The sequence below is a fragment of the Siniperca chuatsi genome, linkage group LG2 (genome assembly GCF_020085105.1).
Source record: "Siniperca chuatsi isolate FFG_IHB_CAS linkage group LG2, ASM2008510v1, whole genome shotgun sequence".
NCBI classification, from domain to species: Eukaryota; Metazoa; Chordata; class Actinopteri; order Centrarchiformes; family Sinipercidae; genus Siniperca; species Siniperca chuatsi.
The window spans coordinates 14,584,457-14,602,320 of NC_058043.1; the positions used below are offsets into that span (position 1 = coordinate 14,584,457).

At 40.3% G+C, this 17,864-nt stretch overlaps 1 protein-coding gene across 3 annotated transcripts in view; it reads left to right on the plus strand.

Annotated features, from left to right (window-relative positions):
* Nucleotides 1-12,360, plus strand: part of trim62.1 (tripartite motif containing 62, tandem duplicate 1) — a 31,899-nt gene extending 19,539 nt beyond the window's left edge. For all 3 annotated transcript variants that reach the window (XM_044166341.1, XM_044166351.1, XM_044166362.1), the window contains 4 exons: nt 2,230-2,325; nt 5,559-5,815; nt 7,153-7,268; nt 10,294-12,360. In XM_044166341.1, the coding sequence (XP_044022276.1) occupies nt 2,230-2,325; nt 5,559-5,815; nt 7,153-7,268; nt 10,294-10,844 (1,020 nt within the window). In that variant the 3' untranslated portion in view covers nt 10,845-12,360. The remainder of the gene's footprint in view (nt 1-2,229; nt 2,326-5,558; nt 5,816-7,152; nt 7,269-10,293) is intronic.
* Nucleotides 12,361-17,864: the final 5,504 nt, after the last annotated feature.

The window sequence follows — 17,864 nt, forward strand, 5'->3', positions numbered from 1 at the left end:
ACTTCTATCATTAGCATGGAAAGTCACGCTCCCCCTCTGCACCAACCATTGTTTTCCACTGTTTCTGTCCTTGAGAAGAAACATGCTTCATCTTAACCAGCCCATATTTGCTCCCTTTTAATTTAGCAGCTAATGATTAAGGTCAATGATTTTCTAATACATCACAAATTGATGCATGGCTTATTTTTTCCTGTCTGCTGGTACCTTAACCTTATTTTCCTTGTAGACTAGATTGTTGAATTATTATGCATTTTTCCTGTCAATGGAAATCTATTCTGGTGTTTATTTCAGCCTGGTAGCTGAGCGATTGTTTTCTTAGCCCCGCTAAGCTGACAGTTCCATTTGGTGGATTTTTGCTGCAGTTGGTTTTCAGGGGAGGTGACACTTTGTGGATCACAGAGATGGTGACACACAGGTTACATGAGCAAAGAGACCAGCAGCAGGGGTGGCTTAATGGGGGGTATGAAACAAATGAGGCTTGTGCCAGGTTTTCCTTTTGATTCAGTTTTTCATTTCCCTCCTGAATTATAGCAAATTGAATTATGTTGCATTTTTACTGCCACACATATATATTGTCATTTTATGTATGAGGTTTGATGAGATGAGATGTATAATTTTTATAAAATTTAGTTTGTCAACTCACAGCTTTAATTAATGAGCAGAAATCCAGACTCTCTAGACAGTTACCAGAATGCTATTTTACCACCAAAAAGACTTTCAGGTTTTAATAGTTTGCCAACTCATTAAATGCTGCAGTGGTTCAAGCTTGGATCGGGCTAAACCAGAATCCATGTCACTTTGACAAGGGTCAGATCCATGATGCAATGTATCATTCTAAATAAAAATGTCATTTGTACATTATTGTTCATTGTAGTAACATAAGTTAGTAGTTAAATAAAATAGTAAACCGAGGCCATAGTATTGAGATTTTTGGGTGCTGCTATCGTCATTATAAGTCAGTTCAGAGTTTCTGTGGTGTTTTTTTTCATGGGGTCTGCTGTCATCTGTTTGTTTCTAGTGTTTTTTATGCAATCAATTCAAATAGGTTATACAAACATATCACCAACAATATCAACATCTTCAAATAATGTCTTTTCATCTAGCACCATCAAAATCATTTTGATTTGTCCAATACTTTGGTTTATGACCAAATACTTGCAGAACTAATGGCATACTCATCAGCATCAGCTGTGCTTTGTGTTTTGTGTTAAACATTTTAGCATGATAACTTTTGGTAATTAACTAAGATGGTGAACATGGTAAACATTATACATGCTAAACATCAGCATGTTAGCATTGTCATTTTGAGCATGTTAGCAGGTGACATTAGCTGGTTTGGCTCTTCTATTGTTTCAGTACAAAATGACAAATTCCATCCTCTTTTAATCTCACTTCATAACGCATCATGTACCCCAATGAAAACTCAAGCAAGACTGTTGTATAATCCAAAAAGCTGTTTTTTATTTTCACAAAGCTTGCTAGAGATTTCAAACTCTCTACCATCTCATCCCTCATTATTTACTCAGTATGAAAACATCAGCAGAGTACTGATTAACAAAGTGCAGAGCTGTACCTTGAGTCTTTCAGTTCTTTGTACATTTGTATAAACAAGTCTCTACTGAAGAGAGGGCATCTGCTGAACCACTTCTGTCCTAATACCTAAATCTGAGTGCGCCGGTGTTGTTGGCACATGGGACCTGCATAAAACCTCTGCACCATTCGTGACAGCAGCATTCCCAGCCAGCTCCCGCAGAGCCTCTTTCCTGCCTTGGGGAGACTTGGAGGTGGCTGAGCGGTGCAGGTTCTGCCAGCATGTGTCTGACTAGAGAAGAGACCCAGTTTTCTCTGACACAGCCCAACATCTCCAGAGATTTAATTTTATCTCTTTCATATCTCTCTCTCCATCTCCCTTGCTTGTTTTGTAGCTGAAGCTTAAATCTTTGCTGCCTCGAACCCGAGCAAAGAGAGTTGTTACACAAATAATACAATTTGAATAAATATAATAGAATTTTAAACTTGCAAAAATATCTGTCTGCCAAATATATTAGTATTATTTTTATGTAACTGACAGTGTTTTTGAGACATTATTTGTGCAAAGCAGAAGTGGAGTGTTTTAGTGTCATACAGCATTTAATGAAATCCTCCAAATACATTGAATGTCTTCTACAGTTCTGTTATATTGAGTTCCAATCACTAGTTACTGACTGGTTGTTTGTTTTTGTGTTGCAGAGAGAGATGAAGGAGCAGCTGGCCACCCTGCAGGACAGTGAGAAGGGACACACTGAGGCCCTGCAGCTCCTGCAAAGACAACTTACTGAGACCAAGGTACTGGTACATTTCTCCTTTTTAAAACAAAATGATTCTCATATATAGAGTTGCACTAGTAGCAATCATTCAGCTGCATACTGCTTCAAATAAAAATAGTTTTCATTATCTATATAGTTGCCAAAAGTGAGAAAGTCAGAAAATAGTGAAAAATGGTCATCACAACTTCCCAGAACCTAAGGTGGAGTCGTGCTTTATCCCAGCAACAGTACAAAAATATTCAGTTTACAATTATATAAAACAGGGAAGCAGCAAATCTTTTCATTTGAGGAGCTGGAAACACGGAGATTTGGCATTTTTTCTGGATAAACGTCTTACTAGTGATCAATTCATTTTTCAAGCTAAAATGCCAAATTTTGGGTGAGGGGTAAGTATATCAATACTCTTTCTGAAAAAGGAACAAAACAGCTATACTTTCAATGCTTGAGACTATGAGGTCGCCCAACCACTTGTACACTGGACGTACAAACAAAATTTGCAACAAAGGATTCATCAAAGAAGTTTGTTGGGTTTAATACATTAGATGTTGGGCGCCCCAGTAGCTCACCTGGTAGAATGCGCGCCCCATGTACAAATCTGATTCTGCAGCGGCCCGGATTCGAATCCTTTTTTGCATCTGAAATATCCAAATTGAGACAGTAATACTCACTTAGCAAAACAAGTTCTTATAAAAAAATGTCAGGAAATAAAGGACACCTCTGTTTAACGTGTGTTGTCTTTCAGTCACTGATTATCGATCTTTTCTTCCAAAGTGATTTGGATTGACAGCTAAATTCCGACACGTAAATTGGTTTATTGAGCGGCTGTTTAATCTCGACACCTTGTTTTAATCAGCGAACCGTGAGCATCCACTCAATATGTCAGTCTCCCCCCCCCCCACACACACACACACACGTCTCGTCTCGTCTCTCTCCTGTAGTGACAGTGAGGCTATTGACCAGGGAAGGCAGAGTCTCTGGCAGAGACAATGTCGCAGCTGTCAGGTATATTTGCCATTTAGGGAGCATTCCTGTTTTTGTACCTGCTGTCTGATGTAACAGCATCGCTCATCTTTCTTTTCGAGTTCTGCACTGCAGGACCATCCACTGCCAGAGAGAGCACCAGGCCCCTGGCCATTTCAGCCCGTCCATCGACTCACTTTGACTCCTAGATGTAGGCCTTTCAGCCGCCCCCACTCCTCATTGGAAATGAGCTGATCTCATTAGATTTACATTCATTTGCACAGAGTGCTCTGCCTGGAGGAGAGCCACACTGTGACTTAATTGATCTCTGATACATTTAAGTAGCTGACAATGAAATGTCTCCCTGCATTTCTTCATCTTGCTAAATTTTAGGTTGCTTGAAGTTATGTTTCTTCTTTGTTTCTACCTTATTGTTGTTAAAAGAGTAACATCGTCGGACTCTTGATGGACAGTTTAAAAACATCAAAATTAATGTAACTGATCAAGAGATGTTTTTTTTTATTCTATACATTCTTCTTCTTTGTCAAAACCTGGCACCTCAACCAGAGATGAGGAGCAGGCTACAGAGGTGTGGTAACATCACTTCTTTCTAACTCCACATTTTTATTTTCTAACTTGTAGTCTTCAGCTCAAACCGCCACTGACTCAAGTAACCTCACTTGAGGAGATTTCACAACACCCTCTGGAGCAACAAAAAGCTTTATACAACTTTTTGCACATAGATAGTAGTACTCACCAAGACCTGTAAACAGACTTTGGTGTGTAAAATTGGTGGAGTTCCCCTTTACTGTTAGACTGATTTGCATCTCACTTCTTGTACTAAGATTAAGAAGAAACCACTGTAGCAACCCGGCTCTCATTTTCACTGAATGTGCCTGCCTTGCACTCCAATTTGAGTTTGGCTCGCGTGTCTCCGTCTGAAGGATATACATTGTGTCCTATTCACATGCCCACCGGGGATTTGCTTGATAATTACATGCTTCCCTGAAAGGTAGCCAGCCTCCTGTCTCCAAGGACTGCAGACACCCTCTCATTGCGATCACATCTTGCTGGGCCAAAGCAGCACACATCAGAGAGACTGATAGGTGGGCTTCTGCAGTCCTCCTCCTCCATACCATCAGTTTTCAATTCTTAACTAGGTAGGAGGGCTGGGATACAGCCCACCTTAATGTCATAGCTCTCGTGTTTGCTTGAAATAGTCATCTGAATAGGTTCCCACAGGCAGAGGGAGAATACCTTCCCCTGGACTCTGACAGAACAAGAGGAACAGGCCTGCTGTGTAATTAAAACCTCAGATCACAGTTCTTAAATCCAGCTCCTGAAAAGATCAGAGGAGTGGTTGAAATTCCCAACAGAGAAAATGAACAAGTTTTCATCCAAAATTCTTGTTTAGATGAATTTTACTGTGATTCATTAGACATTAGTTTTCTCTTGTTCTGAGCTGCTCTTTGATGAGCAGATGTTTGGATTTATTTTGAATCTGTGTACAAATACAAGTTCAACTTTTTGAGTAAAATGATGACCGTTAAGTACAGACAGGGAAACTTTTAACAAAATGTCTGAATGTCAAGTCCAGTTGCTTTCCTCAGAAGCTTCAAATTGAAAGGCTCCTGCTCACGTCACACCCCTTTGTTCTGTCTCTCTGACACTCAGACTGCTAACACTCCGATGATTCATTCTCTTTGATGTCCACCTTCCCATTTTTCCTTCAGCTACAAATCAGTTCCTTCAATTCTTGAGCTCCCAGTCTGCTGTCCCCTGCAAACTGCTCAACTCTGTCTGTAATAGCTTCAGCTTCTCTGCCTGTCCATCGGTCTTGTAATCAACCATCTTCACACACTGGACACACATTTGCGACCTCCTGGTTATCTTTTTTGGGTTATTTCTGTCACAGTGTGTTCTTGTATGTTTCTCCTCACTAAAATGGTCTAAAAGCTGCTTTATTTTCTTAGTGGAAGGTTGTACACACACTGTTCTCAGAAAGCCACTTAAAATCAATACAATTACAAGCTGAGTCAATGAATGAATGTTAATGTAATATTAACACAATTACGAGCACTTTGTAAGCCCTTGAGTTAGTGACCTGTGTCTAATTAAGAGTCGGGCTATTGTGACTGAAACACTCAACAAACCCAGCTAACTACAGTACAAAGTCTATTTCACAGTCCTGTAATGACAGTTATAAATAACCCAGCTGAGGGTGATTGATTTATTTATTTATTTTTAAGTAAACCGCCTTTTGCCTTTTTTTTTTTTTTTTTTTTTTTTTAGTCCTCAGCCAAGAGTCTGCGTGCAACCATCGGCGACGCATTCGAGCGCCTTCACCGCTTCCTGCGTGAGCGTCAGAAGAGCATGCTGGAAGAGCTGGAGATGGACACTGCCCGCAAGCTGGCCGACATCGAGCACAAGATCCAGCGCTACAGCCAGCAGCTGCGTGACGTCAAGGAGGGCATCCAGATCCTGCAGGAGCGCCTCAATGAGTCGGGAAGACATGACTTCCTAGAGGGAGTAGCCGTCACATCTGAGAGGTGCTTCACCTGCCCTGAGTTTGCTAAAATAGTCCCAGTATCACTACTGCAGTCCAATAAGAAAAAAAAATGTGGTTGGGAACACATTTGCTTCGAGAAGGATCAGGCTTTATCAGCTCTTGAAGTTGCGTATCAACACTTCATGTAACCGTAAAATATTTGTAGTTAAAATTGTTGATAATACCTCACAACATGCCAAATGTGTCTTCTGCTGGTGCTAAACGTAAGGTTGCTTAAATTTTGGAGAAAGTACAGATTTGAGCAGCAGCATCAGCTAATCCCTGAACAGATGGTGTATTAGGCCTGAAATAAAGCAGCTGTAATGTTTAATCTGGGAGGGGTACTTGAGGACGATTTAATTGAACAGTTTAATACTTTAGAGCAGATTAATGAGGTTGAATATAGAGCTAGCAGGAGTGACAGAATCACCACAATATCTTTTTAAAGTTACAATATTAAACATTTTTTTGGTACAAATATTATTTAATCTAAAAATGGATGATATCATGCCTGAGAAGAGTTTGTAAACGGTCAAGTTTTATATGATGGGAGGGGTTAGCTAGTTGATCCCAAATCTCCTTTGATGGGATAAATTTCTGTTTATTCCCTCAAGTTCAAGATTGTTTTTACAGGAAGAAAAAAAAAGGTACTTTGAATAATAATCCAAAAAAAAGTTTTTTTGATTTATATTTGACATACTGTATAACAAGCGATTAACTGAACAATTTACACAGGGACGGACGAAGTTGGAAACAATTTTTTATTTCACTGTATCATTGAGTCACACTTTGGCAAAAGAAAACCCATAAATAATTGCTACAGAAGAACTCTTATCATTCCAAAAATTTACTGTGAATGAGTGGTACTTACAGAAACATTGTAATATTAATTTATTTTCATTCCTTCTTGTCAGACAATACACCACAAATAACCTTTTCTGCACAAATGTATAAGGTCCCTTTTACAACATACTGTACTGTTATTTTCAAGATTTCATTGTGTTAAGCAACCCACACAATGTCTTGCTTGAACTCTGGACTACATGTAGGAGTGCACTAAGTGATTCATGTGGGGGTTCATATTGAATCATTTTGTAATGGTGTTAGAGCTGAACCCATCTGAACCTATCTGAGTCATGAAGCCATTTGATTCATGAATTGCTGGAGATTCATGAAGCCATTTGTTAGCTGTTAAATGTCAATAATGGCACATTTCAGAGACACAGACCAGCATTATAACTTGAAGCATCGACTTTGTGGGTTGCACAACAGGCAGTATTATTTGGAAATAGCAGCAAATTGGGTTTAGACTGTTATTGATCTGTTTTTCTGTCACAGGATTAAAGGGAAGATACATGAGACCAATCTGACGTATGAAGACTTCCCAACATCCAAGTACATGGGGCCCTTACAGTACACAATATGGAAGTTGCTCTTCCAGGATGTCTCACCAGGTATGTGAACATGTCTGGAACATGAGATGTATGGAACTCAAACATGCTGGTTAGTAAATACACAGCGTTCACTTGAGTGTAAAGCACACTAGGTGTTAAAGGAATGGTTCAACAAATAGGCTTATTTGCTTTGTTTGCAGAGTAAGATGAAAAGATCGATACCTATCCCATGTCTGTCCGTTAAATATAGGACTACAGCCAGCAGCCCGGTAGCTTAGCTTATCATAAAGGCTGGAAACAGCTAGCCTAGATCTGTCCAAAGGTAGTAAAATCTAGTGACTACCACAAATTGTCACTTACACTTCGGTTTTTGTACAGATTCACCAAACAATATATAATGTGTAAATTAGCAAGCTTCAGAGGTGCTGATAGGAGAATTTTGTTACCTTTTTGGAGAGGACCATACAAGCTGTTTCCAGTCAGTCAAAATGTGTAACTGTTCCTTTTAAAAGCAAGTTCATTATCTAATTTTCCTTCAGTAGCTGAATGTTTGACTTGAAAAACACGGAGTGCAGGAACTAATCCTGCCCTGTATCAGGATTTCTTGGATTCTTTGAGGTTCTTTTCCTCCCCTGATGAGAAATGGTGGTCGGACCTGGAGGCCGGCGATGCCCTTCTGTGTTTGACAGTGCCAAGAGAAGCTCTACTCCCTCTGCCCTACAGCCATCACTCACTCACAGGAGATTATTTAAATAATATGCTGAGGAATTTTTTACTCCTTTCAATCAATTCTCCTATTTCAGCCCGCTGCCGGCTGAGGGGAGGCCAGGCAGTTTTTTAGTCTCCCTTGACTGGCTGCCAAATGGAACAATTGGTTATGATCCATTGCCAGCGGTTGCCAGAGACAAAATAAAGACATTCCTCCCATCACCCCTCATCCTTCATCCCTCGCTGTCACTGATGGGTTAGCGGGAATAACTACCAGACGCTATGCATTTTTTCCTCCCCCTCATGTTCAGCAGGAAAAATAGTTTCTCCGTTGATGTGTGTATGCTTGCAGGTTTCTCTCTACGACACAAAGAGGCACTCAGGTTATGAAATTTTAATGACTTGATTGTAACAAACACTGGAGATGTCATTGACCGGAGAAGGCATTGTCCTGTCCGCTGGCCAGGCGCCAGGCATTTCACCTCCATTTATCCCAGCTAATATAAATACAGAGGAACTGGAAAAATGCCTTTCCCATTCCCACTCTTTCCTGAGTCTGCTTTATGTGAAAGAGAGCAAAGAGAACAAGCCGTTATTGTTGTGCCTGATATGGTTCCCTAATAAGCAGACATGGGTGCAGATTCTCCCTCCCTAAAACTACATAACTGCACAGAGAAACAGCCTCCTAACGGCCTGGAGCCTGTGGAGCGAGCTGGAGCAGCTCCTCCCATCGCTGTAATTACTGCTTCACTGTATTGTTTGCACTCTTCGCGTGCCCTGATATTGCTCAAATTGAGCTACCCTGTCAGACTCTGGAGAGCGCTTGGATTTTAAGACTAGTTAATGCATGAAGGTAAAAACAGATTATAAAAATTGTACTGTGGTGTGCTCACAGTCACACTCGTCCCACAACTCCATGTTTCGTTTTCCTAAGGTAAGAGTCGAGCAACAGTTGTGTGCGCCATATAATAACAAGCCATCAGTCATCTTATACCACAGGGCATGGCTTTGACTCTGGCACTAGTGATTATATAATATGTAATGTCTACACCAGGTTGTTGGTCTTAAAGGGTCAGGGTCACCCAAATGACGCCAAAAAAAAACATTTTCTCACTTTCCTCTGGTGGTATCTTGGCATTAAATAATTTTTTGTTTTATTTGTACTGGTTTAGAGATATCTGTCTTCTATCTTTTGAAATGTCTGCCTCCACTCCAAAACAATGGAGGTGATTGGAATTTTTATGGAATTCAACAACATCTCTTTTCATTTAATCTATTTTCAATTTTTCAGTGAAAGCTGTCCTAAGTGAGGCGGATCATCCAGGGTAATGTGGACATTGTTTCTGGAAAGATAATGATACTTTTAAAAAAAACGTAATAGGTTCCTGTGGCCTCCTGGTCTAAGGCGCATACCATGTAATCGTAACGTCCCCAGTTCAGTTCTGGCTGGGGACCATTGTTGCATGTCATCCCCCCTTGCTCTCCCCACCTTCCCTGTCTGTCTCTAATGTCAAAACTATCAGATAAAGGCAAAATGCCCAAAAAATCTTTAAAAAAAAATCAGTTTCTCAATGCTTCGAGCACCGAAATTAAAATTTAATTCACCTCCACTGTGTTACTGGGATTCCACATTAAAAGCTAGAGTGCCAAGTGTTACTGACGCTGCCGCTCCTGAAGAGCTGAGAGGACAGGACAGCTGACTGACAGCACAATTTACTGGACAAAAATAGTTTAGAGGTAGGCTCCATGCATTATTTTCAAAATGAAAGCGTGTCTGTTTCGTTAGTCAGACAAATGATGGATGTCAAAAAGGCTTTCTGTGTTGTTTACCCTTTAGGGTGGAGGCAGAAACCTCAGAGACATACAGTATATATCAAAACCTGGGAAAATAAAACCAAAACCCTTTTCAATGACCTCCTGGTCAAAACATAAAATCTTCAGTATATATTTTCCAACCAGACAGTGTCCTTTTGTTTTTAATCTGCTGCCTGTGATGAAATCTTTTCAGTGGGAGAGTTTCAGAGATCAGTTCATAACCTTGACCCCACCTCTCCTGTAAAGTGCCTGAGCAGCCTGGGTGTATTTACTTACTGCCTCAGCATAAAACTGTTCACACAGTGTCTGCAACAGTAAAGGAAAAATGAGGTCGCTGACAATGACACTGCAGTCCTCGCTTTTCTGTTTGGCTAAGCTGAGTCATAACATATTGATGATTGTTTTGTTGTTTTGTTTTTTTCTTACTTACTCATATCCATGACTGGTCTGTTTATCTAGGAGTGTTTTCTCTCTACAGTGTTAAATCAAAAACTGAAATAAATGCTGACTCTTTGTGCTAAAACTGTCTCTTCCTGCGTCTCCCTTTCCTTGTCTTCCTCAGTGCCAGCAGCATTGACCCTTGACCCCATCACAGCCCACCAAAGACTGATTCTCTCGGACGACTGTACCATAGTTGCCTATGGGAATCTCCATCCGCAGCCCCTGCAGGACTCCCCGCGGCGCTTTGACGTAGAGGTGTCTGTTCTGGGCGCTGAGGGCTTCGTGTCTGGCGTCCATTACTGGGAGGTGATGGTGTCGGAGAAGACCCAGTGGATGATCGGTGTGGCCAACGAGACAGTCAGCCGCAAGGGCAGCATCCAGATCCAGCCCAGCCGCGGCTTCTACTGCATCGTCATGCACGATGGGAATCAGTACAGCGCCTGCACTGAGCCCTGGACCCGCCTCAACGTAAAGAGCAAGTTGGAGAAGGTGGGGGTGTACCTGGACTACCCCAAAGGGCTGCTCATCTTCTACAATGCAGACGACATGTCCTGGCTCTACACCTACCGGGAGAAATTCCCCACCAAGGTCTTCCCCTACTTCAGCCCAGGCCAGAGCCATGCCAACGGCAAGAACGTGCAGCCGCTGCGAATCAACACCGTACGCCTTTAAGAGCTACACACATCTTTGGTCTCGATTGTCCTGACAGATGAATCCATCATAGGTGAATTCACAGGACTTGTTTAGGTTTCAAAAGATGTTCAAGAAATCCGTTTAAAAGATGTTTAATAGGGTGTTTTGAAATGTTTATTTCTTTTAGTTCAGTTAAGAATTGTGCTTGATGTTGCTCTTAAAACCGCTGTTTTTTTTGTGAGTTGAAACGACCGTACGATAATGGCCTGCACTTGAGCCTCGTTCCACATCTTTAATTGAAAAGATGACGCTAAGTGGATACAGAGGGACCCCTGGGCTCCTCTGAGGTCTGTGGCAGTGATGTAAAAAGAACAAAAGTGATTTCCCATCTTAAAGTGACTGTCCCAGGCCCAACTTGCACACTCCCAGGGGGCACCGCTCTCCTCATCAAGCTCCAGGCCTGTCAGACTTGACGTCCCAGCTCTGTCCATGCAAGCGGACACTGAAGACTGGTCACTTCTCTTCTCTGTGCTGTACAGTTGGCTTAGCTTTGTGTGTGGAATGTGATTGACAGCACTCGGCTCCTTTTTTGCTTTTGTTTGTCCACTCTGAGCTTGTCAAGTCTGTTTTACTTCTGTCTGAGATGATGATGTCATGATCACAGTTACTGCTCCAGGTCACATCCACATGTGTCTGTTCAGTCTTTGTCATTACAAGGAAAGCTCTTGTTCTATGTGCACCAGCGATTATGTCACCTAAAACAAATAAATTAATCAAAGTATTTCATAGTCTGCCCAGTCCTACCCACAAGGAAGTCTGTTTGGAGATGGAGGTTTTCCAGAAATATGCTGCTATTGATTAAGAACTTGCATGTTTGTATATAGAGTATCAGGGGTTAAAAGGAATAAGTCTCTCATCATGCTGGCTCATGTTAAAGTTTCCGTTTTTTCCCCTTTAGCATACACTACAGTCCACTACAATGTTGAATTCAAGTACATTTCTGCTGCCAGTCATGATGTTTGATCATTTTGTCTTAAAATCAAAAGCATATAATCATGCTGTCTGCGTAGATCACCTCGTGAGGCAGAGACCTCTAGTTGTAAAAGCAGAATATGAAAATCTGAAAGGTTAAAGATGAATTATTGCTTAAAGATGCTACAGAGACCAATTGTTCTCTCTTATTTTAAATCATACCATTCATGTAAATGAAGTCAAGCTGTATGTTTTGGGAAATAGCCATTATCAAAGAAAATGGTGATGGACGAAAGAACTTTACCACTAATATACTATTCCTGTGCGACTGGCATTCCCAAGGCTGCTGCTGTGTTACATAATGACAAAATCACTGATAATTCCTCTGAGGCTCACCCATGTTTATTTCTTCGCCCCACGTGCCTCAAGTGCTCTTGTTTATCAGTAGTACACAAGTCCTGCAGAATCTGCTCTAAGAGGCTCCGGTCGCTCAGCCAAGTCCAGCATACTCAGATGTGTGTGTGTGTGTGTGTGTGTGTGTGTGTGTGTGTGTGTGTGTGTGTGTGTGTGTGTGTGTGTGTGTGTGTGTGTGTCGGTGTGTGTGTGTCGGTGGGTGGGTGGGCGGGCGGGCATGTCACATGTGCACGGGTATGTTTGTGTGGCCTGGTTCAGCTATAATTTTAAATCCAGCTTTGGTTGTGCTTGATAAAGCCCATCTGGCTGGCCAAGCATACCCATGCAGTGGCCAAAAGTGATTATTACAGAATACTTTCAGGTAGAACTTTTTTTTTTCTTTGGTAAATCTACAACAGCAAAAAAAAAAAAGAACAAACAAAAACAAAATCACCTAACAATTCATTTGCCACTGTACATCTTTCCATTTGTATGTGTGTTGTCTGCGTTGTCCATTTAAAAGAAATTTGGGGCAGTGCCCTTGTTTTTGTAGGATATGATTCCGGTATTTGCAGTATGATTCAAACGAGGGTCAAATTGAGCATCTGCAGGGGCCTGTTCCAAGAAGCAGATCTACTGAGTTGTCTGAATAATGTTGCTGAATAAAACCTTTTTCTTTTTTTTTTTTTTTTTTTTTTTTACATCAGTCTATTTTCTGGGATTTACTGAGCAACTTTATTCAGATAACTGGAATAATATAATTATGTGTGAAGATAATAATTACCAGAAGGTTTAGACAATCAGGACAGTATTTCGTCATTTTACTTCTCTCTGATTGACACTATGAATTGTCCTTGAGAAGTAAATCCCAACCAGCAGGTGCTTCATGCAGGTTAAAACAAATGCTTAAATTTGACCCCAGTTTGCCGTGTTGCAGACTTCAGTGGGGTCTGCTTCATTAAAGACTTTGTCTCTGAATATTAAGAAGGAGATTATTGTGATGTGGTGTTGGGTTACTGGTGGTGGTGACGGGAATGGTTAAAATGATTATGATGATAACTATGATATTTTTAATTATTATAATGATGATTGTGTCTTTTGATGATGGCAGCTGTGCACCCATCAATGTGTGAACACACTCTAGTGTGCTTTTGCTGCTGGAGGTTTGTGGGAAATGTTTTAATGTACAATAAATTACTGCAAAAAATCAGCCAGTCTCTTTAATTTTGTCCTGGTTTGGATGTGCATCAACACAAAGGTTGTATTTAAAATCTGTACACCCCTCTGTGTGGAACTTACTGGAATCATTTTTAGGCAGGTAACATGAGCCAGAAATTGCTGTGACTGAATGAATGTAACTGATAGTTGGCTTATTTAATGTGGATGAGGTCATGTCGTGGCCGATGCCCGATCCACTTGATAAGCTTCATAATGGGGCAGATGCCGGTCTGGCAGATCACTGCATCCATAGTTTCCAGCCTGGGGGTTTGTAACAAGGGTTCACAAGATGATTAACAATGTAAGAAAGATGAAAAAATGATTTATCTGCTACAGAAAATTAGTTTTCAGACATATCTCATATGCTATTTTCTTATGAAATACTGGATGGTTTTACCTCCTCAGGCCTAAAGAGGTGACAGTGACAATGCTAACATGCTGATGTTTAGCAGGTATAATGGTCACCATTTTATTTTAGCATGTTAGCTTAATTAGCACTAAACATAAAGTACAGCTGAGGCTGATGGGAATGTCATTAGTTTTGCCAATTAGTAAGTCATTTAGTAACCAAAGTACTGGACAAATTAAAACGTTGACCTTCTGGTGGCACTAGATGAAAAGTCAGGGGAATACCAAAGTCAGTGGGATTCATCCTCTGGGGACCATAAATGTCTGTCCAAACTTTCACGACAATTCATCCAGTAGTCGAGATATTTCAGTCTGGACCAAAGTGGTGGACAGAGTGATATTGCCATCCATACAGTCACTCAGTTTCTGTGGCTAAAACCCATCTGAGAAGGTTTAAATCACTCTTTGCTCACAGCACATTAAAAATCTAATCTTTGATAAGGGCTCACGAGTCAGCTTGCTTCATTTTAAAGGGTCACAAGCTAAAATGGTCCTGTAGAGGACATACATGTCATTTTGTTTTAACACTGACACTTATTTAATGTTTGTCAAAGTCTTGAGTCAGAGAGTGAGCATGATCTATCACATTACATTGAGAGCAAGAATATCAACATAGTTGAAATTGAAACTCTCAAAATGAAACAGAACCGGGAGGCTGACGAATCTTCTTTGAAATGCAGGAAGGTTTTGCCTCTGCTTGTCAATACCTGCTCCAGTTCAGTAAGAGTTTCATGCCAGACTTTTAGTTGAGATGTGCCAAACTCTCAGCCCTGCTAAGCCATCCTGCAGGGAGGTGGGAGGTTATGCACTCTTTTTATTACTGTTCCCTATTTTGGCATCGGCTGAGGCCCAGGCGTGTGATACGATGAATAAAAAAGATGTCTGCATGGGTTCAGTGTTCCCTCACTGCGGGTGAGCCGCAGCTTTCAATAGGTCCTCTTCATTTGCCATCTGTGATGCGTTTTAATGAGTGGTTGTTAAACTGGAGGGAATAAATTGTCATACAGTGTGAAATCATGACAGAAAAATAAGATCTGAGTCATACACTGCATCAGAAACCCAGAAAGTTATGTTATTTGTCTAACTTTGAACCCTGCTTCTTTTTTATTTCACACTCCAAAGCAATTGAGTCTTGTTGCATCATGATTACAGCTGTTCCATAACAAACTGCAGTTTGAAGCAGTTTGAAGAGTGCCGTCTATTCACAGCACACCCTCAGGACAGGTGGCTTCATATCCTCAGCTTTGATGAGTACTTTCCTCTTCTCACTCCTGTGATAGAGACATTTTTATCCGAGGAGGTGTCCATCCTGTAATAGACATTTTTACTCGAGGGGAAAGTGTCCATTTAAATGTCACTGAGCTCTCCTTTGAGAGACCCGTATCTGATTCCAGTCTGATGTGGCCCTCCTGAGGCAGTGGTGTAAGGTTTTTAATCTTGTGAGTGATGGAAAAAGCAGAAATGAAGGCTCACATTTGCCATCACTTACAGTTATAGAACAAGAGTTGCAGCTACAGTATGATGTCGGTGGCTTGAATAGATCTATCGTCCCTATTATTATATTATTATGTTTCAGGATTATGTATTAGATTAAATATTTCTTGGGGTCAATGATTATACAGAAACAATAACGACAAGAAGGTTTTTAAGCCATTGTAGTGCTGAAATAATTAGTTGATTTGTTAATTTGCAAAAATACCAACCATTTCCTGGTTCTATCTTGTGAAATGTGAGGATTTTCTACTTTTCTCTGTTTTATATTATGGCAAATAATATACATTTGGGTTTTGGAATGTTGGTCGGACAAGACAAGCAACTTGAAGATGTCACATTGGGCTTTGGAAACTTGTGATGGACATTTTTCACTTCATTCTGATATTTTGTTAGACTAAACGTTATTCAGTCATACAAAATTCATCCTACATTCCTGGAGGATGTACAGTATGATGGTGAAGTTATCATATTACACCTCTCTTGTTCTCTTCTTAATTTTATATATGTTAAAAAACATGTCCAAACTTTGGAAGAATTACAGGAATACCTACATCTATGAGTTACTTTAGCAGTCTGTTGTAGCCTGTTTTTTTTGTTTTGAACACTAAAGACCTTCTGAAATGAATATAACCTCTGAAAACCTGTGCTGAGCAACTTAAGAGTCTCCAAAATCTTTGAACGTGGACTCATCCTGCCTCAGAAAGCAGAAAAGAAAGAAGTCACATGAAGGTGAATCAAGAGATTACTCGTCTGGCTGGGAGCAGTTAAATCACTTGGGTGTTCTGTTAAAGCAATAAAATGAAACACCATTAGGAAGGAAATTATCTCATCTCTTATACTACCACACAGCTTCTTGATATTTCTCACACCATTCTCACAGAGCACAGTTCCTGCACTGAATAGTAACAACTTCATGACTGAGGAAACTTACAGCAACTAAGACATTTCCTCTTAATGTCATCATACCCTAATTAAAACAAAACAAAAAAAATCCTCAAAGACATTCACATTAACCTTTTGTCTGTTCACACACACTTGTCAGCAGAACATGTGGTCTTACAGTTATGAAGCAATGATTTGCCTCGGGATACATCAGGGCATTAACAATATTTCTATCTGTCCTAAGAATACGCACAGCAGAGGAACATGGCCTTCTTGTTTAATCACGCCAAAGTCCGTGTGAGTTGCGGTTTAAGTATTCGTCTGCACAGGTCTCTGCACTCTCTGCAGAAAAGGTGTGCAGGCCGTTCTCTCTGCCCTCTGGCTCCATCAAAGGTAAGACAACCTAAAAATGTTCTTTTGTTTCCTGAATCCCCTTCATCCCTCTCCTGTTACTTCCTAAAGCTCATCTATCAAACATTTTAGGAGCTTCAAGGGCTTTGGTGAGTTGTTGTTATTGTACCGGAGTGCCCTCTGGTGTTGACATCTGTGTCCCTGCTCACCTTTGGATTATCTACACTTGTCACTTCAGGGCAGCTTGATGAGTGCATGTCTGTCCCTACATGTGAGAACAAGGCAGTTGTCTGCGTGTTTTGCTACGTTCAGTTTCTGCAGTCACACAATACATCTCTTTGTATCATTTCACAGAAGCAGTAAACCTTTGATTCTGTCATTTAAAGAAATAGTTAGACAATGCGCTGCAATTCGCTTTGTCGCTGAGAGTTAAATGAGAGGATTTATATAGGCTACCACTGTTTGTCCATTAAACATAATGCTACAGTCACATCAGCAGGTTAGGTTAGCTTAGCTTAGCATAAAGACTGGAAACAGCTAGCCTGGCTCTATAAAAAGGTATAAAAAAAAATTCAGCCCACCAGCAAGTGGTATCAATCAATTCATCAAGGAAGCAAATAACTGTTTTTCTCAACATGTCAAACTTCTGCTTTGAGTAAAAGTATCAATACAACAATAAAAATATTCCATTTAAACTGACAGTCCAGAATTCAAAACCCTACTTACTTGTAAGTAAAAGGACAGACATATTTTCAGCAAAATATACAGAAAGTATCAAAAGTAAAAGTTCTAGCTATGCAGAAAAATTGCCACTGAGAATAATATATATTACAATATTAGATCATTAATACTGATGCACCAATGTGTAAGTATAGCATTTTACAGTTGCAGATGGTGGAGATCGAGCCACTTCTAACTACTAAATATGCATTTAGTTTAGACAGTATGTAGATGTAAGTTGGGCTCCCTTAAGGTTTACGAGATACATTTTCTGGCAGGGGGGTTATAGGATCAATAGTTAACAAGTTTGTATTCATATTTTTGGATAATTTGACCTGTTTTGGCCTCGAACTGGTATTTAAATAAAACTATCTGAGAGATTCAGAGGATAAATCTCTCTTTGGTGGAACTGTTGGAAACTAATGGGCATCTGAAACTAGACACTGCTTTTTTGTCACAAGCTAAAAAGGTTGGAAACCGGTGGTTTGATATTTAACAATACTTTGTATTTTATAAGCACATAATTTTTTTATTTATTTTTTTAATGTAAAATCTTAAGCTTAAAAGTAACTAGTGACTACAGCTGTCAAATACATGTAGTGGAGTAAAAAGCAGAACATT